Source organism: Schistosoma haematobium, chromosome 6 (genome assembly GCF_000699445.3).
Source record: "Schistosoma haematobium chromosome 6, whole genome shotgun sequence".
In the NCBI taxonomy this organism is placed as follows: Eukaryota; Metazoa; Platyhelminthes; class Trematoda; order Strigeidida; family Schistosomatidae; genus Schistosoma; species Schistosoma haematobium.
The window spans coordinates 14,848,859-14,870,830 of NC_067201.1; the positions used below are offsets into that span (position 1 = coordinate 14,848,859).

Here is a 21,972-nt window from a genome sequence, read left to right on the forward strand (position 1 = left end):
ACTATTATTGAATTATGCCCTTTCTATTAATTACTACCTCCCTTATTCACAGCCACACTTGGCTAATTCTTGTACAAATGTTGTTTCGTATTTTATTGGTACGATGTGGTCTGTCTGATTGGTATATAAACCGAATGTGTTTGAAATACACGATTCATATCGCAGAGGCCCGGATTGGTGTTCTGGACTTAACTGGCTGGGCTAGACAGGAAGTGGGACCAATAAGGACTCTAGACCGCTCATACGAGTTTACGCGTCATTGGTCCGATCGATAAGTCACTGCTCACTAATTAGCGGTATCGTTACGTTATACATTAGCAGGGCACACAGGTCACAAGTTATAACAAATTCCGACTAAATACAATACAGAATATTTCTGTATTTAAACAAAATGCATTTTCACCAAATTTTGAGCTGAACTAATTGTTGATGAAAACAAAGGTGTTGTAGAGTATGTACCCGCAAAAGTTTTATCTTTAGATGAGATTTATAAAATCTAAGACAGAACGTCAGAAACAAAAGAAAACACATCAACTGAATACACTTTATTACAAATACATATATATTAGATACAAAAATGAACTGATAAATGGATAATTGAAAAATATACATAAGAAAAATGAAACAACAATAACAATTAATTTTCCATAATGCAATGAGAAGACGAAGTTTCTATCAGAATTATGTGATATATTTTTGCACAATAACAATTCATGCATGTTTCCATGTTCTATTCCTTTAACATTATGATTATTATTCAGAAAATAGCTAACCATGTTAATAACCATAATGATGTATATCCACATGTAATAACTGGCCATGTCCAACAACCAAATAAATCTGCTTCAATCAAACTTTGTAAAATGCATTTTTCATAACAATTTCGAACAGCATTTACACTTATTGGATAATGTTGTTGTTGAATTCTAGAATTGATGATACATATTACAATAATTAATATCGGTGTAAATGTAATTAACCAGCCAATGATAGTGAAACATTTTACCAGTTTCATTGTAAATGATCTGGAATAAAGGATTGTGAACAGAAATATTATTATTATTACTATTAGTAGTAGTATTTTCATAGATTTTATATCAAGCATTTATACTAGTTAGGTCACCGCTTAAAGCGTGGAAGCACTAAACAACCATTTTGATTTAGTATGGAACTCATCGGCAAAGTGCGTCCACGACTTCGCAACTGAGAATCGACTGCAGCACATTTGGTCTTGTGCATGAACAGTTAACCCTTAGACCATAGAGCCGGCATTCAATGGTGTACGTGTTCAATTTTAATTAATTCATTACTATTATTATTATTATAAAAAGATCTTTAAATAGTTAGATTTGGCAATCACTTTATTGACATCAAACGGGAATTATTATCAACCGGTGACTGATTTCCAAATGCTTTTTTCTAAAGAGTAACATTCAAATTGATATCAACAGTTACAATAACTAATGTCTGTATTTACCTGATTTTTGTTACTTTAAGAACTCAATCCATTTTGGAGCTGCAGTCTGACATGAATAGTGCAAATCAATTTTACGAAGCATGGAATAATCCACAGAATATTGAGGCGCACGTATATATATATATATATATATATATATATATATATATATATATATAGGTTTATTAGAGACTTAACATATATCATCTTCATTAACAGCTATAGACAGACATTATAAGGAATTCTAAGGAATACAAAGGTATAAAGTGGACGTGAGACGACAGAGCAAATACTAATATAGATTTTGTAATAGATTTTTCTGACAATGATATCCTGTTGATCACACAAAAATTGTGGTTTAAGTACTGATCCACAAAGTTATTTTAGCTTATGTATGATACGGTGATAATTATGAGTACATATTGAGATAACGAGCCGATCTAATTTAGACAACCATTGGAAACCTGAAAGCAATGGGAAACTGGTTCGTCTTCGAATATGACTCATACACGACTCTGCAACTGGAAACAGATCCCGGAACCTTCGGTCTTGTGTGCGCAAGCCTGAATGTCCTAAGTCCGAATTCCGGTTGCGGAGTCGTGGATGTGCACTGCTAAGGAGTCCCATGCTAGAACAAAACGGTCATCCAGTGCTCCCAGGTTTTCGATGGTTGTCTAACTTAGATTGGTGCGTGATTCTACAGACATTCAATGAAATTCATAACCCCATGCTGACTATGAATATATAGTTCAATGATGCTTACATTAGGTTAACAACAAATAATCCGTACTTTACAAAATTGCTCTTATTAAAAACTGCAAAGAAAAAAAACACTCACTTTTTAGTTTCGATATTATCCTTTCTCTGTACAAATAAGCTTAACAGAGGAACAATTGGAATACCGAGAACAACAGCTGATGATATATTTAAGCATGTCAAACAACTTAAAAATAATGCCCAACTAAAAAGACATAACTGGCCGGTAAGATCTTGTTTATCTGCTTCATATAAATTCAAAAGTCTATGAAATATGAGAAAATCAATAGGAAAAAATTAGACAGTGGAAAACCATGATGACAGGAGAGGATAATTTTTTAATGAAAAAAATTTTTTATGGACGATTGTTCACAAGGGATCAATGACACCAGCTTCGGATATTACTAAAAGTTAGAAAACATTGAATAAATGTTTCATCATAGTATGGGACTTCTCAGAAACGTACACTCACGAACTTGTCAAATATCAAAATCTAGGAAATATAACCTATTGTGATAGATATTTGGCATTTAAAACGCTTAGTTTGAATTTAATGCTTCACACTTCAAAATTCAAATAACTAATCCTTACAAAACCTTCCAGCAAAGATACAATAATGTGCTTACTATTGATTTGTTTCGAAATGAGTTCCTGAATTTTTAGTGAGAAGCTGTAACTGGTGAAGTTAAACCATGTCAGGAGTAAGGCACTCATCACCGATGGAATTAGATGATCATTGTGATATATTGCGAATCAACAAAAGTTAGAAATGTAGACCGTTAGATACTAACTCAGCGGTCTAAGGGTTAAAGGCTCGTTGTAAGGCTCAACAGCTACCTACTTCAACGTGTCACACTGGCCAGAATAAAAGTGAGTTGAACAAAGGCTATTGGTTTGTAAACAAAAGCTTAGCATCATTCCATAGTCACTGGACTGGATCGTGCTATCAAATAACAATCTTGATTAATCCATATTTGCAGTAGTTCCAACATTATGATTAACTGACTGGCTTAAATATCACGATTTTATTACTCAATGCTTTCAAAAGGCTAACTGGAATTATTTGAGCTCCCCAGTTAGTGAAAGCTGTTTGATATTAGTTAAATGTAATTTGATGGTTTTTTCGAGAGTGTTTTATGATACAGGTCAACACTGATGAGTTCCAAACTGGAATGAAAAACCCAATCAAAATCCTTGATCTTCAAACATTACCTTACAACTAATGTAGCAAATGCTTAGAAGGTATTCGACCTAAAAAAAATACTCATATGACAAACTTAGTAATTAAAAACCTGCATTGGTTGCTCAACACTCATCTGAGGTAGCTGATTATACATATATGAATGTTCACATGAACTACAGATACAAAAAGTATGAATGATTGAATCTAATAAATATGGAACTTGATATCTTGAAGAACATGTATTAGTACTGGTTGATTATGTTAGTGTCATATAATTTTCAGCTGTTGGTTAGTTACAGATCGAATACTGACAGTTGAAATTTACAGACATCTCAATGTGAAGTATCAGAAAATGGGGACTACAGAAGTTGACTTCTCATCTAAATTTTATAGTTAGCATACAATTCCATACCAAGTGTTTTTAGAGGTATGATGGCAGTTGTCACTTCTTGGTTGTCAACACCGTAGTAGGATACTAGTTCTTAAGGCGCCTAAAATGGAAAGTGGGTTAAGGGTGATCTTTATGATCTATTGGCGTGACCTCAGAGCCCAAGGAAGAACTGCTTGGGGTTCGTGACACGTGGGCTTCTTGTGAGTATTTTCAAACATACTAGTTCCATACTCCGAAAGCTTTAACGCCGATAATGGAAATCCCTCGAGTAAGATGAGTTGTGCCGTTTCCAGGCCCAACATTTTATAAACCACTATTTCGTTGCGAGAAGTTAACATCAGTGCAGACGCTACTTGAGACCAATGTCTTACTGAGGTTATATATCTGTACAACCAGTAATACAACGTCGCCCTCAGAACTTAATTTTCTGTACCCGATCTTACTGCGTTTTAACCAAACTGTATGGGATGGTTGGACCTAGGGAAACGAATTTCTCAAACAAAATAGCTTGACTGGATGATTACTATATTGAAGTCTCACAATCGAGTCAGGATAGCGGCTACAATCAGACAAACGCATATATGCACCAGGCTCCAAAGTAATTACGACTGATTGACAATTTCATATAAAACAGATATTAGTTACATACTTTCTTTGAAAGAAAAACAATAAATAAAAACAGAACTTACTTTTTTATGATAAGCATAAGGATTGGTAAAACAATCATGACGGCAATTATCAAACTAGTAATACCGATTAGAAATATATCAACCAACTTAAAAGTGGAATTGATTGATTGGCTGCCAATTAATAATAAGTTGGATAACTTAAATAAATACTTAGGTGAAGAATGCAGTAAAAATCCCGTAGAAAAGCATAAAGTAAGACGCAGAATTAAGCATAGTATATATGGAGGAGTAGCGCTAGAGTATAACGGTGAATTAGATTCAAGTTGCTGTAAAGAAAATGCAAAAAAAGAGAAGTCTCTTAGTAAAATAGCTATATATATATACTTTGAGTTCTAAAACTCCTATACTCCTCTCAATCCATGAATTCACTTTTTCTCATCGAATCATAGTGTCTATGCTGAATATTTCCTAATACAACTGATATTGTCACTACTTCCATTTCTCAATTTGTCTCGATAACCTCATCTCGTTGCGCTGATATAATGTGGCAACTTTAACCAATGCACATGAGTCCCAGATTCTACACTGATTATGACTGACTATGGCTCAACATCGAGTATACAAATCTGCAGGGAATAGACAAGTAACATGATAACTAATAGTATAAGTACTTATTACACCAAATTTCATGATGCTAGTTAGTATAATTTAGAAATTAGAACGTGGAGAATCATTTACAAGAAAAGAAGTTAGAAAAGTTTCAGTAGCCAAACCAAAAATCGATCCATTTTGTATTTCTAAATACAACTTCAGCATAATTCATATACAAACTCAGTATGACTAGATGAAATTCTTGTATTATAAGAGTCAAATCTAATCGATTGAATTAATTAATTTTTAGTTGACAATGAATAGCACAAATTTGACCATTATTACTAATTAGAATTTGAACCAGTTAGTCAGATGTATAAGTACTACACAATGTTAACATAGCAAGTATAACCCTATAAGTCCACCGAATGAACCGTCATATATATATATATATATATATATATATATATATATATAGTAATGAACTCCTTCACAGACGATGGGTAGATCTAACAGTTTTCTTCTACATTATTTAATGGACAATGATAATTCAACTAATCCGCTGTAAGCTGAAAGGCGAGGATTGGCAAAGCAAGGACGAAATTCCTACAATTGAAGAACATATGGAACTCAAAACAACTTTCAACCAATATCAAAGTCAAAATCTTCAATACGAATGTCAAGGCAGTTCTACTGTACGGAGCTGAAACTTGGAGAACTACTACAACCATCATCAACAAGGTACAAGTATTTATAAATAGCTGTCTATGCAAGACACTCAACATCCATTGGCCGGATACCATCAGCAACAGCCTTCTGTGGGAGAGAACAAACCAGCTTCCAGATGAAGAGGAAACTAGGAAAAGACGATGGAAATGGATAGGACATAAATTACGCAAATCATCAAACTACATCACGAGGCAAGCCCTAACTTAGAATCCTGAAGGGAAGCGGAAAAGTGGAAGGCACAAGAAGACATTACGTTGGTAAATAGAAGCAGATATGAAAAGGATGAGTAACAACTGGAAAGAGCTGGAAAGGATTGCCCTGGACAGTGTTGGATGGAGAATGCTGTTGAGCGGCCTATGCTTCTTCACGAGGAGTAACAGGCGTAGGTAAGTAAGTAAGTAAGTAAGTACTGTAAGCTGAATATAATTGGAAATGGATAGTAAAAACCGTCATGAGTAGTTGTGGTTGAGATAATAACAACTTTTATTGACAAATAGGTATGACAGCTAGTCATCGCTGCCAATGGATGAGTTGTAAAATATTGTTACTTAATTGAAGCTAGATATTAACACCGTTAAATGGCTGCTCAGTGGTCAAAAGATCAACCATTTGCGTATGAGATCAAAGGTCCTGGGTTCAATCTCCAGTGTCTCAGTCGTGAATATGTACTGCTGAGTCTCAATACTAGGTCAAATACGCCGTCTAATAATTCTTAGTTTTCAACGATGGTATAGCTAAGTTGTAAAAATTGTAAAAATACACAAACACGAGAATTAAAAAGACTGTTTTCGGTCAGTCTCTATTGGTATATGTAAAGCCTGAGTAGATTGCTTCGACAATGCTATTTAGTCACAAATTTATATTAAAGTTGTATGATGATTGGCACCAAATTTAGGATGCGAAATTTGTCTTACCCGGGACTCGTCACTTGAAATCACCGGCATCCTAGTGTTGATGTTCACAGTGCGCCGCGAACCCAGTACCCTTCAATTCTAAAACCAAAGTACTATTCACTGAGGTGCAGAGTCCAAGTAGCCACTAGCTTGTGGATTTTAGTTGTAAGAGCTTGTGTTTTTCTGTTGTTGATGTTCAGAACACCAATACTGAGATGAAGATACATCTAGTTGATAAGTCCCATATAGAACAAAACACGTGTTGTTAATCCTACTTATGACCACTACATAGCTTTGATAAAAATCTGTGGCTAAATAGTAAAGACGACACAATTCGCCAATCATTCACACTTCCCAACAGAGACTGAATAACTACAGTCCTCCATATTACACAACAGGAAAATATAAAACCTTATAAATGTGATTAAAATCAAAAGTTACCTTTTCATTTTGATCATTTTTTCTTTCATTCACAATCGATTTTTTTTCAATGATTGACTTTTTTTGATTACGCTGACGAATTGTTTGGTTATTATTAATTAATTGAGTATTATCATCGACTAATTTCTCAATATGATGATTATCTAATTGAGATGAATTGGAATTGGTTAATTTAGATGAGTCTATTTTTTTATTCATCATCATTTGATCATCATCATTATTATTATCCGAATCGGACTGATTTAATAATATCCAAAAGAGAACTGGCTAAAAAATTATAAGTTTTTGAGAAATACGGTAAATAAAAGGAAATGATGTATTAACAGATGTATAGAGTAAATGAATGATACGCTAATATAAAATTTGTACCAAAGATTTTTGTTTAGGCTAATACAGCTGATGGTGCATATATTAGGCAGACACGAGAGTGAATCTAACATACCTAGGTAGACTGAGTGACTAATAAACACAGCGATGACACAATGGTGGTAAAAACTATATAATAAGAAGAGAGAGAGAGTTTATGTTTTAAGGAAAGACAAGTTAACAGACAAAAACTACAGTGAATAATTTATATCCACATAACCCTTGGTAAGTTACATCAAAATACTTCATTAAAGAACAGAAATTATTACGAACAGAGAATAGAAAGATCAACGACGATGTTTTCAGTATGATCTTATGGCATGAAAGGGTAAGTTTCAAATAATGTCAACAAAATTATTTTTCTATGAGCAACGTTAACACCTAGTTTTTAAATGACAATCGATTAATAATTTGGCGTTAGTTCAGCGTAGTTTATACTGTTTTAATATTCTCTGGGTTTTGCTATCTTCCGTCTTTATCTATTCTGAACCCAATATGCTGTACCTGATGTGTACAAAATTCACACTTTTCTGTAAGGAGACGTTGGCCATATTCAACTATATATGATAGCACAAGATCAAGTTGCTTCAGTAATGCATTTTATCAACTCTTATGATTATATCATCCGAATAACCTGGATTACCTCGGATATCCTGTAAAATGGTGTCCATTATTTGTTGGAATATGGAAGATATCGTCTTAACTCTGAAAGACAGTCAGGAATAAACCAAATATTGAAGTTATACATATTAAAAGTAAACTCCAACTTGATTGCTATCAGTTCAAAACATGATACTTTATTCAACATGGAAGTCTTCTCTCGACATCAGAGCCATGTGCCCCACATACGTAAAAAGTGACATCAACACACCTCTCGTCATAAGAATATTAGACTCTGACGACTAAAATTAATTGCTAATTTAATAAATCTATATCTTATTTCTTATTGTTGGGAACTAGTATCGAGAAAAAAGTTAACAACAGTTCAATATACTATAAAATCATAACTAATCACCGTTAAACTCCGCCTGTAGCTCTTCCAGAGCTATTACCGGTCCCAAGCCCGGTTAAAGGAGGAGGGTTGGGCATGGGGTTAGCGTCCCCATCCCGTAGAAAACTAACTCGCTAAAAAAACGCTTACCAGAAAAAATTATTCAAACCATTTAAACTCTACCCTGAAAGTTAGAAGGTCTTCATTTAGAAGAATTATGACGCTTCATGGTGAAAGCCGAGTTCCTTCGGAAGCCACGAGGCCGATGCCCCTTCTAACAACCAGCGCAAACATTTTTATAGGTACATGGAACGTCCGAACAATGTGGGAGACCGGGAAGACCAGTCAAATAGCAACGGAAATGAGGAGATACAACTTGGCAGTACTGGGAATCAGCGAAACCCATTGGACTCAAGCTGGACAACAAAGGCTAAATACGGGAGAGATGCTGCTGTACTCCGGTCACGAAGAGGGAAATGCTCCACACACTCAGTGAGTTGCTCTAATGCTGTCCAAAGTAGCATGAAATGCACTTGTGGGATATGAATCTCACGGATCCAGAATCATCAAAGCATCATTCAAAACAAATAAGGAGGGGATCACAATGAATATTATCCAATGTTATGCATTCACCAATGATAGCAACGACGACATCAAAGATTAATTCTACGAGCAGCTACAGGCAATCATAGAGAAGTGCCCAAGAAACGACCTCACCATTCTGACGGGAGATCTAAATGCCAAAGTCGGAATAGACAACATCGGATATGAAGATATCATAGGACGACATGGAATGGGAGAGAGAAACGAGAATAGGGAAAGATTTGCAAATCAGTGTGCATTCAACAAATTGATCATAGGAGGCACAATATTTCCACACAAGCGTATACACAAGGCTACATGGATCTCACCGGACCACACTACAGAGAACCAGATAGATCATATTTGCATCAAAAAAAAATTCCGAAGGACAATGGAAGATGTGAGAACCAGGAGAGGAGCTGATATAACTTCAGATCACCACCTAGTTGTGGCCAATTTAAAACTGAAGCTATAGAATAACTGGACAACTGGACAAACAGCACTACAAAGGTTCAATACAGACTTCCTTCGAGATACTAACAAATTCAACGAATTCAAGATAGCTCTCAACAACAGGTTCCAAGCCTTACAGGATCTACTGAACGAAGAAGAAACTAGTATGGAGGACAACTGGAAAAGTATCAAAGAAGCATTGACTTCAACGTGTCAAGAGGTTCTGGGTCTAAAGAAGCACCATCATAAGGAATGGATCTCTATAGAAACACCGGACAGGATCAAAGAAAGGAAGAACAAGAAGACAGCAATAAACAACAGCCGAACACGAGCAGAGAAAGTCCAAGCACAAGCCGAATACATAGAAGCAAACAAGCAAGTGAAGAAAAGCATTAGAGCCGACAAGAAGAAATACGTGGAAGAACTAGCAACGACGGCGGGAAAAGCTGCAAGGGAAGGAAATACGAAACGACTTTACGATACAACGAAGAAACTAGCAGGGAAATACAGTAAACCAGAGAGACCGGTCAAGGACAAAGAAGGCAAGCCAATCACTGAAATTCAAGAACAGCGGAACAGATGGGTAGAATACTTCGAGGAACTCCTGAATAGGCCGGCTCCAATGAATCCACCGGACATCGAAGCAGCACACACAGATCTTCCTATAGATGTCAATCCACCAACGACGGAAGAAATCAGAATGGCCATCAGACAAACCAAGAGTGGGAAAGCAGCAGGACCAGACAATATACCAGCTGAAGCACTGAAGTCAGACATCGAAGTAACTACAAATATGCTTCACCTTCTATTCAAAAAGATTTGGGAGGAGGAACAAGTGCCGATGGACTGGAAAGAAGTATACCTCATCAAAATTCCAAAGAAAGGAGATCTGAGCAAATGTGAATACTGCAGAGGCATTACACTACTGTCAGTACCAGGGAAAGTTTAACAGAGTGTTGCTGAACCGGATGAAAGACGCAGTAGACGCCCAACTTCATGATCAACAAGCTGGATTCCGTAAGGATCGGTCGTGTACAGACCAAATTGCGACACTACGGATCATCGTCGAACAATCAGTTGAGTGGAACTCAACACTGTTCATCAACTTCATTGATTATGAAAAGGCATTTGACAGTGTAGACAGGAGGACGTTATGGAAACTTCTTCGACACTACGGAGTCCCTGAGACGACTGTCAATATTATCCGGAACTCATACGACGGACTACAGTGCAAGGTCGTGCACAGAGGACAGCTGACCGATGCATTCCAAGTAAGGACCGGAGCAAAACAAGACTGTCTACTCTCTCCCTTCCTCTTTCGACTGGATTATGAAGACCTCGACATCTGAAGGAAAACACGGAATACAATGGACAGCTCAGTATCAATTAGACTATTTGGACTTCGCAGATGACCTGGCCCTCCTATCGCATACACACGAACAAATGCAGATCAAGACAGCCAGTGTAGCAGCAATCTCTGCATCAGTAGGCCTCAGCATACACAAGGGAAAAACCAAGGTCCTCAAATTCAGAGCGGAGAACAGCAATTCAATCACTCTTGATGGAGAAAGTCTGGGAGATATAGAATCCTTTACATACCTGGGAAGCATCATCGATGAACAAGGAGGATCAGATGCAGACGTAAAGGCAAGGATTAGCAAAGCAAGGACGAAATTCCTACAGTTGAAGAACATGTGGAACTCAAAACAACTTTCAACCAATATCAAAGTCAAAATCTTCAATACGAATGTCAAGGCAGTTCTACTGTACGGAGCTGAAACTTGGAGAACTACTACAACCATCATCAACAAGGTACAAGTATTTATAAATAGCTGTCTATGCAAGACACTCAACATCCATTGGCCGGATACCATCAGCAACAGCCTTCTGTGGGAGAGAACAAACCAGCTTCCAGATGAAGAGGAAACTAGGAAAAGACGATGGAAATGGATAGGACATAAATTACGCAAATCATCAAACTACATCACGAGGCAAGCCCTAACTTAGAATCCTGAAGGGAAGCGGAAAAGTGGAAGGCACAAGAAGACATTACGTTGGTAAATAGAAGCAGATATGAAAAGGATGAGTAACAACTGGAAAGAGCTGGAAAGGATTGCCCTGGACAGTGTTGGATGGAGAATGCTGTTGAGCGGCCTATGCTTCTTCACGAGGAGTAACAGGCCTAAATAAGTAAATCACCGTTAATTAATTATAACAACTTACTAACTACTCATAAGTAGTATGATTAAGTAAAATCAAAACATTTAAAGAACTAACCTTTAATAAAAGGCTTAAAATCATGATCAAAACTGGTGGCATATAAACACCAATTGAAATATATCGATATGGATTAGGGAGAAAATAATACCAAAATGATTGATGAAATCTTTCTTGTAAATTATTTATCGAACGAAGAATACCTTCAAGTAATCTGAAATTATACAAATAATTATTACCAATATAAAAAGAAGTAATTATAATGACATAATATTCGTTTATAAAACACCATTTAATAGATAAACATGATTTTATCCAAAAAAAAGAATATGAAGCGACTATAATAAACATTTACAGTGGTATCTTTCTTTCTACGAACTAATTCTTTCTTCCTGTACTACATCCTTATATGCAATCTTTCTTTTATATATTACCACCTCTGAATTAACTACTTTTATGAATCCAGTGTTCATGTTGTTGTGTTAATGAGGTATGGCAACTTGGAACGATGCATATATGTGCCTGGTCCTACGTTGTAGCTGACTGACTGACTGACATATAAATACAACAACAAAAATACAGATTACATATTATTTACATGTACATTTAAAAGTATGTAAACTAGAAGGACAGATAGATGATCACTTACTTTTTCTAAAAGACATATCCCTAAAAATAAAACCTACACCTTCGAGGAAACTATGGTCTTTAAAAGTAAATCTCATCCGATAGACACAGAATACAATATGAATGTTATGTATTCATTTAAAGTGATCAACAGTTCAATGAATTACAATTATAATCGAGCAAGTTAAATTGACACGTTCTTATTTATATTTATAAACCTCCTAGATTTTCTTTTTGTTATATATTATACTAAAAAAATATTAATAATCTTATCTATTTTACAAATATCAACCTAAACAATTATTGTAGGTATCGTTATCAAGGTTTGACTTGATAATTTCGAATAAACTGAGCATTGAATAAATTGGTATAAATAAATAACATATTTGTAATATCCCAATGAGTAAAAAAATGAGATTTTCTGATGTTTCGTGACTTATTGTACGCCACTTCTTCAGAGAATAGATAACCAAATCAGCTTTTTTTATTTGATTATTTATTCTCTGAAGAAGTGGTTTACATTGAGTCACGAAACGTCAGAAAATCTAATTTTTCTACTCATTGGGATATTACAAATATATTATTTATTCTAAACAATTATTGTGGAAAATCTTATTAATATTGTTTACATTCCAAACAATTTGTTCCTTATGAATGGACAATTGAAATCTTTAACATCAACATGATATTAATATTTAGCAATAAACAAACTTATCAGCTTGTATGTAGTTAGAGATTGAAAGTAACGAACTATAACATGAACTTATTATATCCTGGAAATATTGTTATTGTTTACTTTATAAACGAAACCAACAGTATGAAACATATATTATTACCTTGTAACTGAAAGAACTTCTGAACTACGTGGAACTGTGGATCGGTGTTTCTGTTCTGCCCGTAATGTAATAGCAGGAATTTGATAATTAATTAGAGGACCATGTAAACCAGTTGGAGAATTTGATCCTTGATTCCAAACTGCCTTCATTAGCCCCATCATATCATTTAATCTAGTTCCAAGTGTAACCCGTCTATAATCATAAGGCTAAAAAAGCGAGTACAAAAAATGAGGAAATCAAAGACACGAAAATATTGTATAGATGGGGTTGATCATCAAAATATACCCGTTTAATTTAGAACAGAGATTACTTATTAAAATAGAACGGAAAAACACTAAAAAAAATAATATAGAAAAAAGATTTTAGTCAATTAGTTACAGGTGGGCGCTTATATTTATTATTTTAAAGTTTATTATTATATGCTCTTTCCATCCCTCTTGGTGTTAGTAAACCCCAATAGCTTTTCTAGAGACATTCATTAATGATACAGAACAACTAACGGGGTACAATAGTTGTTTCTATCGTGCGCTTTCTTATCCCGTAATTCACAATCATCCTTGCACTTTTTCTGTAATATCTGTTCATTTCGTTTGTAACTCCAAACACTTTTTTAAAGCTTCCCTTCATACATTTGCATATTTGGCCTCTGTTTTCAATTGATTTGGGTTCACACCAAGCATATCTATTGAATTTTGTTTTGGATGGGTGTTCTAACCAGTTACGAGGAAGATGCTATTTGAGCGACTTGATGTCCTGTTGTAATAACCTTATTCAACTTTTTTGTACGTACTTCTTTTGTATCGTTTTCGTTGTCTATTTTGCACTGAATAATTCTTCTTATTGTTGAATCTTCAGCCTACAACTTACTACACGAATATTCTAATTTGCCTCATTTTGATTACTAGGTTTCGTAATCATTTTTTCTCCCGTAATTCCTCTATCGCAACCTGCCTTTAATCAATTATCCCGAGGATAATTGTTCTTGCTGTGTTTAGTACCGTTTTTAGTCCTTTCCAACCATTCTCAGCACCATAGTTTCCATCCCATATGTGCTGTGTTTATCAATTATTTACCATGATAAACAGAACTGCGTTAACAATAACGATGAATAAATGATATCATTTGCTACATTCTGTACAATTACTGTAGAGAATATCATTTTGCATCAGATAATTTAGTACCGACAGATGACTAGTGAATAACGATAAGAAATCTTTGTTAGTGAAATTCGCTATACGTCAGAGTTACTTGTGTAGTTATTTTGCCTTAAAATAGCCGATTTCAGATTCATGCGCAATCACGAACCTGAGCGACGGGTATGGTTAGAATGTTGAAAATTGATTCCCAGCCTTATTAGTAGTATAGCACAGTATCTAAGTTACCCATCAGAGGTGAAAGTTGAAAATGAATTTCACACTTAGAGATGGATGAATAATAATTCCCAAACGAAGAAAACAAATGAAAATGAAGGTCACAGAAACCCAAAGTTGTTCAGTTTATATAGTGCAATTCGATTATTCATACTGTTTCAGTCACTCAGACATACACAACGTAGAACCTGATATATATTTCATCGGTTTAAGTCGCTATATTACGCCACCATAGCACAACGAGGTGAAATTATTTTAAGACAAATACCAGAGTAGTAGAAGAAATAACGGTATTAATAGTATTAGAAACGATTAGATATCGAAAAAGAAAAAGAGGTATAGTGAGATTTCAGGACCTAGGTTCTAAAGAGAGACTAAGACTGAATGCACATGCACAATCGCGAACGATTCTGAGCCATGCCACTCAAAGCATCCAGTCAGTAATTAACAATGGTCACACAGACTCCAACCAGTTAGTCTACACTTAATAACATAGATCAGTCTAGTTGTCACTGACTTCATGAACTGCTGCCACATATTGGTTTTCCCGCCCCTAGCTTTCTTACAACCCACTCCTACACCAGACAACAACGCCCGTCGAGGTAGAAGGTGGTTCGGCATACACAGGACAAATTCCAAAAACCTTAGTTGGTGAAAATTCCCTACATCGTCTATCGATTTACCATTTTTACCTAGTACTTGTGCCTAATCTCAACATTCAAGAAACTGAAATTGAACGGACTGCTTATCGAAGAGTAACTATATGGGAAAACTACTTCTAACGTGTCTTACCTGACTATTAACACGTGTTACCACAGAATGGGCTTCAGCTAGTCGAACAACAGTGTTTACTAAGTCCAAATTAGCTAATAAACCATTAGGACCTTCAGGCAATATATCAATTGCTGACTGGTACAAATTAGGGAATTCCAAACTTAAACCAGCTTGAATACTACCACTTCTACCCTCAAGTTCTGACCAGAAGAGATCTGTATGAAAAAGAAGAACAACATTTGAAGTCATTGTTATATTTTGTAGAATGTAGTAAATTGAAGTCCTTAAATCTGTTTTTCTGAGGATGTTGAAAATTCCGTTTTCTAGTATCAGTAAGTAACTTCAATAAATTTAATAAGTTAGTTTTGGATCACTTAGCGGTTCGTAAACAAACAGTATTACCTGAGGATTCCCCTAAAATTCCTCAGTTCATCAATTAAATTTTACCTTTGAGTCTTTATTAGAGGGTTACTTGTCCTAAAGACCTATCAACTGACTTAGTTAAAAAATGACATAATCTTGTTCGGCAAAACTCTGATGAATTGCACTCTCAGATCAATGGGAGAACTTGCGATTACATGCTTTTATACGTATTATTTGGGATAATTGGTACAATGGACAAGAATTAGGCCAAACAGTTAGATCTTAATTGGTTGGGTAGTGAGAGACCTACAAACGGACTTCACCCAACAGGTTATGACGAGTTATTATATTACTTTTTGCATAAAAATGTATGTATATACCTATCATTTTATCGGACAAAACCCTGTTTTCCTGGCTAGTAGTCTTGCTTTCAACCTCGAACCATTTGGGAGCTTAAATTGACAATTAGTTCTCATGAGTAGCCACCACTAAACTGCACTTTGTGCAGTTGTTTATTATCTATTGATCAGTATTCGCATTCATTTTAACAATTGAAAACTTGTCCCATAAAATCTTCCTTCGTTGTATAACTGGGTCAAAAAAGCGTGCAATTTATTCCATAAGATAGAAATGAGTGGGTATACTGGTTTCACGTAGTTGGGGTCCGTGTGATTATTTTGGCCAGTGGTTTGAGACACATGGCTCAAAACCCGTACTGATGCATTTACTTCTTGTCTGGCCCTAAACACCTAGTTTTAAAATTATTTCTTACATTTTATTCCGTAAGTTCATTCTCCAACCATTTTATCTAAGCCTATTCTTCTTCACTATTAACAACACCACTAACACTTTGGTACTCACTTCGAAAGTTTCATCTACTTGTGCTAATGTGGTGTGGCAACTTTCCATGATCAATGCTCCCGACAGTCTTTAAGGTTCTTATGGCTAAGTGACTTACCTATGCTGATTATGACTGGCCACCTCACTTGCCTACACTAGTATCTGAATAGTAGGTAACTACAGAAATATTAGCACGAATGCATGAAGCTCATTCAACATTTATTTACCAAATGTTGATGAAATGATAAAATATTCGCCAGTGGTTAAATTTACTGTTTAATAGTACATTTTGTTTTTTTATGGTGTTAAGATATAATCATCTAGCCTAAGTGACATGAAAGCACATTAAGCATTTAATTAAGTTATTTTGAAGCAATCTTTAGGTATAAGGATATCATCACTTTAGTAATATTTAGTATGAACTTTCTTAAGCAGAGCAAATAAACTGAGTTTGTGATTACAATTGGCCGAAGTGAACTAATAACTCAGGGCGAAAGTACCCAGGTATGAAACTTAAATGCAAACTGCTTTAATAATAAAACATTGCAAGGATAACTTTTCAAAGTAAACTTGCTGTCTGAATTTATGGTCCCATGGTAAGCTTCAAGCCATGCCATCAAACCAATATATTCATATTCCGGAAACAGGAAGATTATATCTTTAGCCCAGTGTATTTGATCTGTAAATTTGAAAAGTTGTTAAACCACATACTTTCGAAATGTTAATTACTTCTGAACAGTTTACTCAGGGATAAAACATAAGCAAGACTTCCAAAATAAGTTGGATTATCACCTAATGACGTAATAATCACAAGTGCTTCAGTTCGACCACCACTTGGTGACCTCATAATGCCGTATAGATTCGATCCATTAATTGACTGTATTAGAAAAATTTTATAGCATTATATGGAAAAAATTGCCATACCTTTAAAGGCGAAAGTATATCATGAGAGAAACTGAAATTTTGCGAATAAACTTCTAGACCGATTGTGCTAAGCTGTATAGATAACCATTGTTTTAAACCAATACTGAAAATTTTTTTTATCTACAAATACATTAATTTGTTACTTACATCTCATTAGATTTAAATGCCTTCTTAGATTCTTCATAAAATTCAACAGAGGAAGAAACATCACCAAAGATTTCATTCACCTGACCTACGAAGAAATCTTTCTACATGATTGATGAACATACCAATAAGTAGGGCATTCTCACTCATATACGTTTTATAGTTCAGCTCATCTTGAGACAAAAGACAAAACCATATCAGTCCAATCAGATATAGAAGAAAACCGAAAACTGTTGAATGTTTTTCAATGTATTTGAAATATTTTTCTTTCTTGTTGTACACTTGCATCTGAAAATATGAAACTAGTCATATATGAAAAGCAGTTTACTTTACATTGTCTATTTTAAGTAAATAAAAAGAAATTAACTTATCAGAACCTAAGGTGTAAATACTAAACATAATTTAGTTGGATATACGATATTGCCAGTCACTACGTTTGTTTAAATAGCATCAGACTTTTGTGAATTGGTAGTTATTTAAATCTCGAAACGGTTACTAAAAAACACAATTAGCAGAACTAATGTTATTTGAATTAAGGTGAATATGATAATACTGAAATGTTTATTAATGGGTGATTATTATGACATAAGAATGCATAGTATATCAATTGCAATAAGAAATCAGAGACTAGGTTAATAACACGAAAGTACTACTTATATGATAATAAATATTAAATACAGCCAATATTAGGCAAAAGTCATTGTAAGTACACCGATAAAGTTGTGAACAAATATGGAATAAAGAAACCGAAACATCCTGAAACCTCATCCAGTGTCCACCGTGAAAATGGATCATTGTTAAGGTAGGATGGAAAACTTTTAAAAGTCAAGGAAAGTAATTATTTTGTGACGTCATAAATCGTTAATATATGCTCCGAAACGGGATTGTATACGTTCTAGTGTAGGTTCAAGAAATGTTTTGAATCAATATCAAGTAACTTAAGGATACCGAATTGATGCATGTATCATTTCATTGAAAAATCACTTTCTGAACAACGCAGTATTCTGAGTTTGTCTTATTTCTCTCGTTTCACCACTGCAATTAGAATTAAATTTGTTTTGGAGAAATCTCTATTGCGATATAATAATGAGGAATAATCCTATTTATTTGACAAACTACTTAACCCATGTGTAATGCCATGAACAGAAAATATGTGGTTACAACAATAGTAAATCCTATAAACAGTGCATTGAGTGGTAATCCAGTGCTTAAAACTAATTTATACTACAACAACAATACTGAAGTTCTAACGATAAGCTGTAAAAGACGAAGTCGACAAGGCTGTGTGTGACATGGACACTCAATGACGATACATAATAATGGTCGTATTATATGAACTGTAAAACTGTACATAACTGTATCCCAATCAATGGGATCGAAAATTCCTTGATATAGTCGAGAGCAGGGAGAGTCCGCTCTCCCTTTCAAAATTCTCACATAGCCACACGAATATAACCATTGCAAGGGAACTCCTACTGATTGCCTTATAGCCGCGGGGATGTTTATGAGATTGTGAGGATGAAAAGCTACCATGGGAATACATATCTTAACGTTGCCTCACTGCCTTGTGGATTAAATTACTAGGTCAAACGTTCGGGTTATGACCCCAAAAAAATTACCACCCAACTTGGTTTGGGTTCCCAGGCAGTATTCCGGCCCTCACAAATCAGATGATGGGGTTGGTGAATAAATATTTAGTACCTTCTTTTGCAAACGTTGATGTGTTTAAATAAAGAGTTGAAATAATCAATTGGTTGAATGCTATTATGCTTTAACAAAAGAGGACTTGAGCTTGACTGAATAGATTAGAAATAAGCAAAGGTGAAGAACTATTTTCTGGAAAAAAGGGGAAGCCTGGCATTGCCCGACTTTAAAATGATCAAATAAAATAACTCTAAAGTAAAAATAAGGCTTAAAGTACATAAATTCAGAATATAAAACTGAACGTAATTCACCTGCGGAAAAAGACAAAACTCAACACAAATAGGTACATACATTGCCGACCTCGATTGTGTTGATAAGGCTTTTCATGTGCATTGACTTAAATTAATTGAGTTAAGGTCACAGATGTGTAGTTAGCAGACTTCAGATGACATAAAGCCTATTTTAAGACAAAAAAGTAGATGTTGTCTTATGAAAGCACAACTCTTATGTGAATTAACGATGAACTCAACATAAACATAAGCGCAGAACAAGGTTTTCAACGAGGTATTAGGACAAAAACATCATCCAGAGCCACATTTCTAAATAAAACGTCTTTCATGTTATATGTGCAGTTCTATGTCGTTACATATGGCAAGATATCTTTCCAAAACTTATTTTTTAAAAAGTGCAAAAAAATTTAAAAGGGACATTCGGAACATTTTTGTAGAAAGCTCGATAGTTAAATCACTAGAAAAGGAATAAAACTTAGTGCAAAAAAGAGGTTTTATAGCCACCACAAGTCACCAGTCCCGAAAGGTCACCAAGTGTCCTTGACGAAAGAAAATTCGCAGGCTGTCTAGATTCCACTACACAATATCTTTGTCACAAGTTTCAAGTTCAGTTTTGAAAGGACAGGAGGCTTGATGGCTTGTGCTAGTCCTGGCGATGGTGGTCTCTCAGATGACCCGACTTCCTTTTGAAAGAGTCGACGGGTGGAGTCTCAACCGCGTGCTGAGGCGGCAAACGGAAAGCCTATCGCTACGTATGGCAAAAGGTACGTTTACCTTAACGTGGTTTTACACAAACCTATTCACTGGGTCTTCGTTGTTGCAGATGTATCTATGCCAATCATTGGTATAGACCTTCTACAACACCATAATCTAATCGTCGATACTCGCAAACGGAGGCTAGTAGACGGAAACACTAATTTATCCGTTTGCGTAACTTCTTTTACTGGTTGCAGATTATCCCCAGTCCCAATTAGGCATATGATAGACCCACTCTATCAACCACTACTCGATAAGTACCCTGGGATACAACAAACTCAACCGAAACTACCGTGTGTAACCAGCAACGTTACACATCACATCACGACTACAGGACCACCTGTATTCTCTAAAGCACGACGACTAGCCTCCAAAAAGCTAAGGTTAGCGAAAAACGAGTTCGACCACATGATAGACTTAGGAATCATGCGACCGTCAAATAGCCCATATGCATCTCCTTTGCGCATGATCCCTAAAAAGGATAGCAACGATTGGCGTACAACTGGTGACTATCGGCGATTGAATGCGAAAACCATTCCCGATCGTTACCCGTTGCCTCACATTCACGATTTGACAACTACCTTGAAAGGCACAACTGTCATTTTGAAAATCGACTTGGTTAAAGCGCATAACCAAATTCCCATGGCCACTGACGACATACCGAAAACAGCTATCATAACTCCTTTCGAACTTTACAAATCTCTGCGAATGCCCTTCGGCCTAAGAAACGCTGCACAAATCTTCCAAAGGCTTATAGACGACGTTTTTCGAGGTCACAAATTCGTACATGCGTATGTTGATGACTGTCTAATAGCAAGTCCGGACAGAGAAACACATCTCAAGCATCTCGATCTTGTTTTCGATCGACTACAAAAACATAGCATCACTGCAAACATTCAGAAATGCCGAATCAGAACTGACTCATTAGACTTCCTCGGACACGCTACAGATGCGCGAGGCATTTGACCCCTTAGAACCAAAGTGGTGGCCATTCTGGATTACGAAGGACCGACCACCATCAAGCAACCACGCACGTTTAACGGCCTTGTAAGTTTCTATAGATGTTCCTACCGAAATGTGCGTTACTTATGAAACCGCTAACCGACCAACTTCGTGGAAATGCGAGATCTATCAATTTGAACGACACCGCGCGTAAAGCACTCTCCAAAGTTAAGGAAATTATTGCTAAAGCAACAACGCTTGCACATCAGGACACTCAAGCACCCATTATTATCGCAGTCGACGCATCCTACTCAGCAGTCAGAGGAGTCTTACAACAATGGGTTAACAACTCCTGGCAACCCTTGGCATGTTTCTCTAGACGGTTGCTAGACACCGAATCAAGGTACAGCACATTCGATAGGGAACACCTTGCTATGTATTGTGCTGTACGACATTTTCAACACTTTATCGAAAACCGTGAATTTCCCCTTTTCACTGACCATAAACCGCTCACTTTCTCGTTAAGCTCGTCGTCTGACAAGTACTCTTCCCGTGAGTCTCGACAACTGGACTACATTTCGCAGTTTACTTCAGATATTCAACATATTTCTGGAGCAAACAATGTAGTTGCAGACGCCTTATCTCGCATAACTTCCTTGAACAGTTTCCAAAGAATCGACCTTCTTAAACTCGCCGAGCTTCAAAAAGAAGACACTGATCTTCAGCACGAGTTAACGTCCACAACCCTCAAGCTACGCATCAAACAGATGGGAATAGGTAAAGA

General features: G+C 35.8%; 1 protein-coding gene across 2 annotated transcripts; it reads right to left on the minus strand.

Moving 5' to 3' along the window:
- Positions 1 to 16: 16 nt before the first annotated feature.
- Positions 17 to 20,166, minus strand: GPAA1_1 (Glycosylphosphatidylinositol anchor attachment 1 protein). Of its 2 annotated transcripts, XM_051216928.1 has the most exons (12): positions 17,885 to 20,166; positions 17,682 to 17,844; positions 17,560 to 17,644; positions 17,413 to 17,515; positions 17,218 to 17,365; positions 15,304 to 17,167; positions 13,142 to 13,347; positions 11,739 to 11,892; positions 7,070 to 7,336; positions 4,476 to 4,741; positions 2,295 to 2,477; positions 17 to 1,025 (listed from the first exon to the last, which is right to left on the minus strand). In XM_051216928.1, exons 6-12 carry the CDS (start codon positions 15,532 to 15,534, stop codon positions 758 to 760), a joined length of 1,575 nt encoding a protein of 524 aa, XP_051065562.1. In that variant the 5' UTR covers positions 15,535 to 17,167; positions 17,218 to 17,365; positions 17,413 to 17,515; positions 17,560 to 17,644; positions 17,682 to 17,844; positions 17,885 to 20,166; the 3' UTR covers positions 17 to 757. The 2 variants fall into 2 exon arrangements, with proteins under 2 accessions (XP_051065562.1, XP_051065561.1); XM_051216927.1 differs by having other exon boundaries at positions 13,142 to 17,365; positions 17,682 to 20,166.
- Between the last annotated feature and the right edge of the window lie 1,806 nt (positions 20,167 to 21,972).

Excerpts from the sequence above, each read along its gene's own strand:
- GPAA1_1 (XM_051216928.1), bottom strand. The coding sequence starts at position 15,534 with ATGACTTCAAATGTTGTTCTTCTTTTTCATACAGATCTCTTCTGGTCA. Across the intron at positions 7,337-11,738 it reads TTTTAAGCCTTTTATTAAAG|CCAGTTCTCTTTTGGATATT; the intron begins GTTAGTTCTTTA and ends ATAATTTTTTAG. Across the intron at positions 1,026-2,294 it reads GATAATATCGAAACTAAAAA|ATCATTTACAATGAAACTGG; the intron begins GTGAGTGTTTTT and ends CCTTTATTCCAG.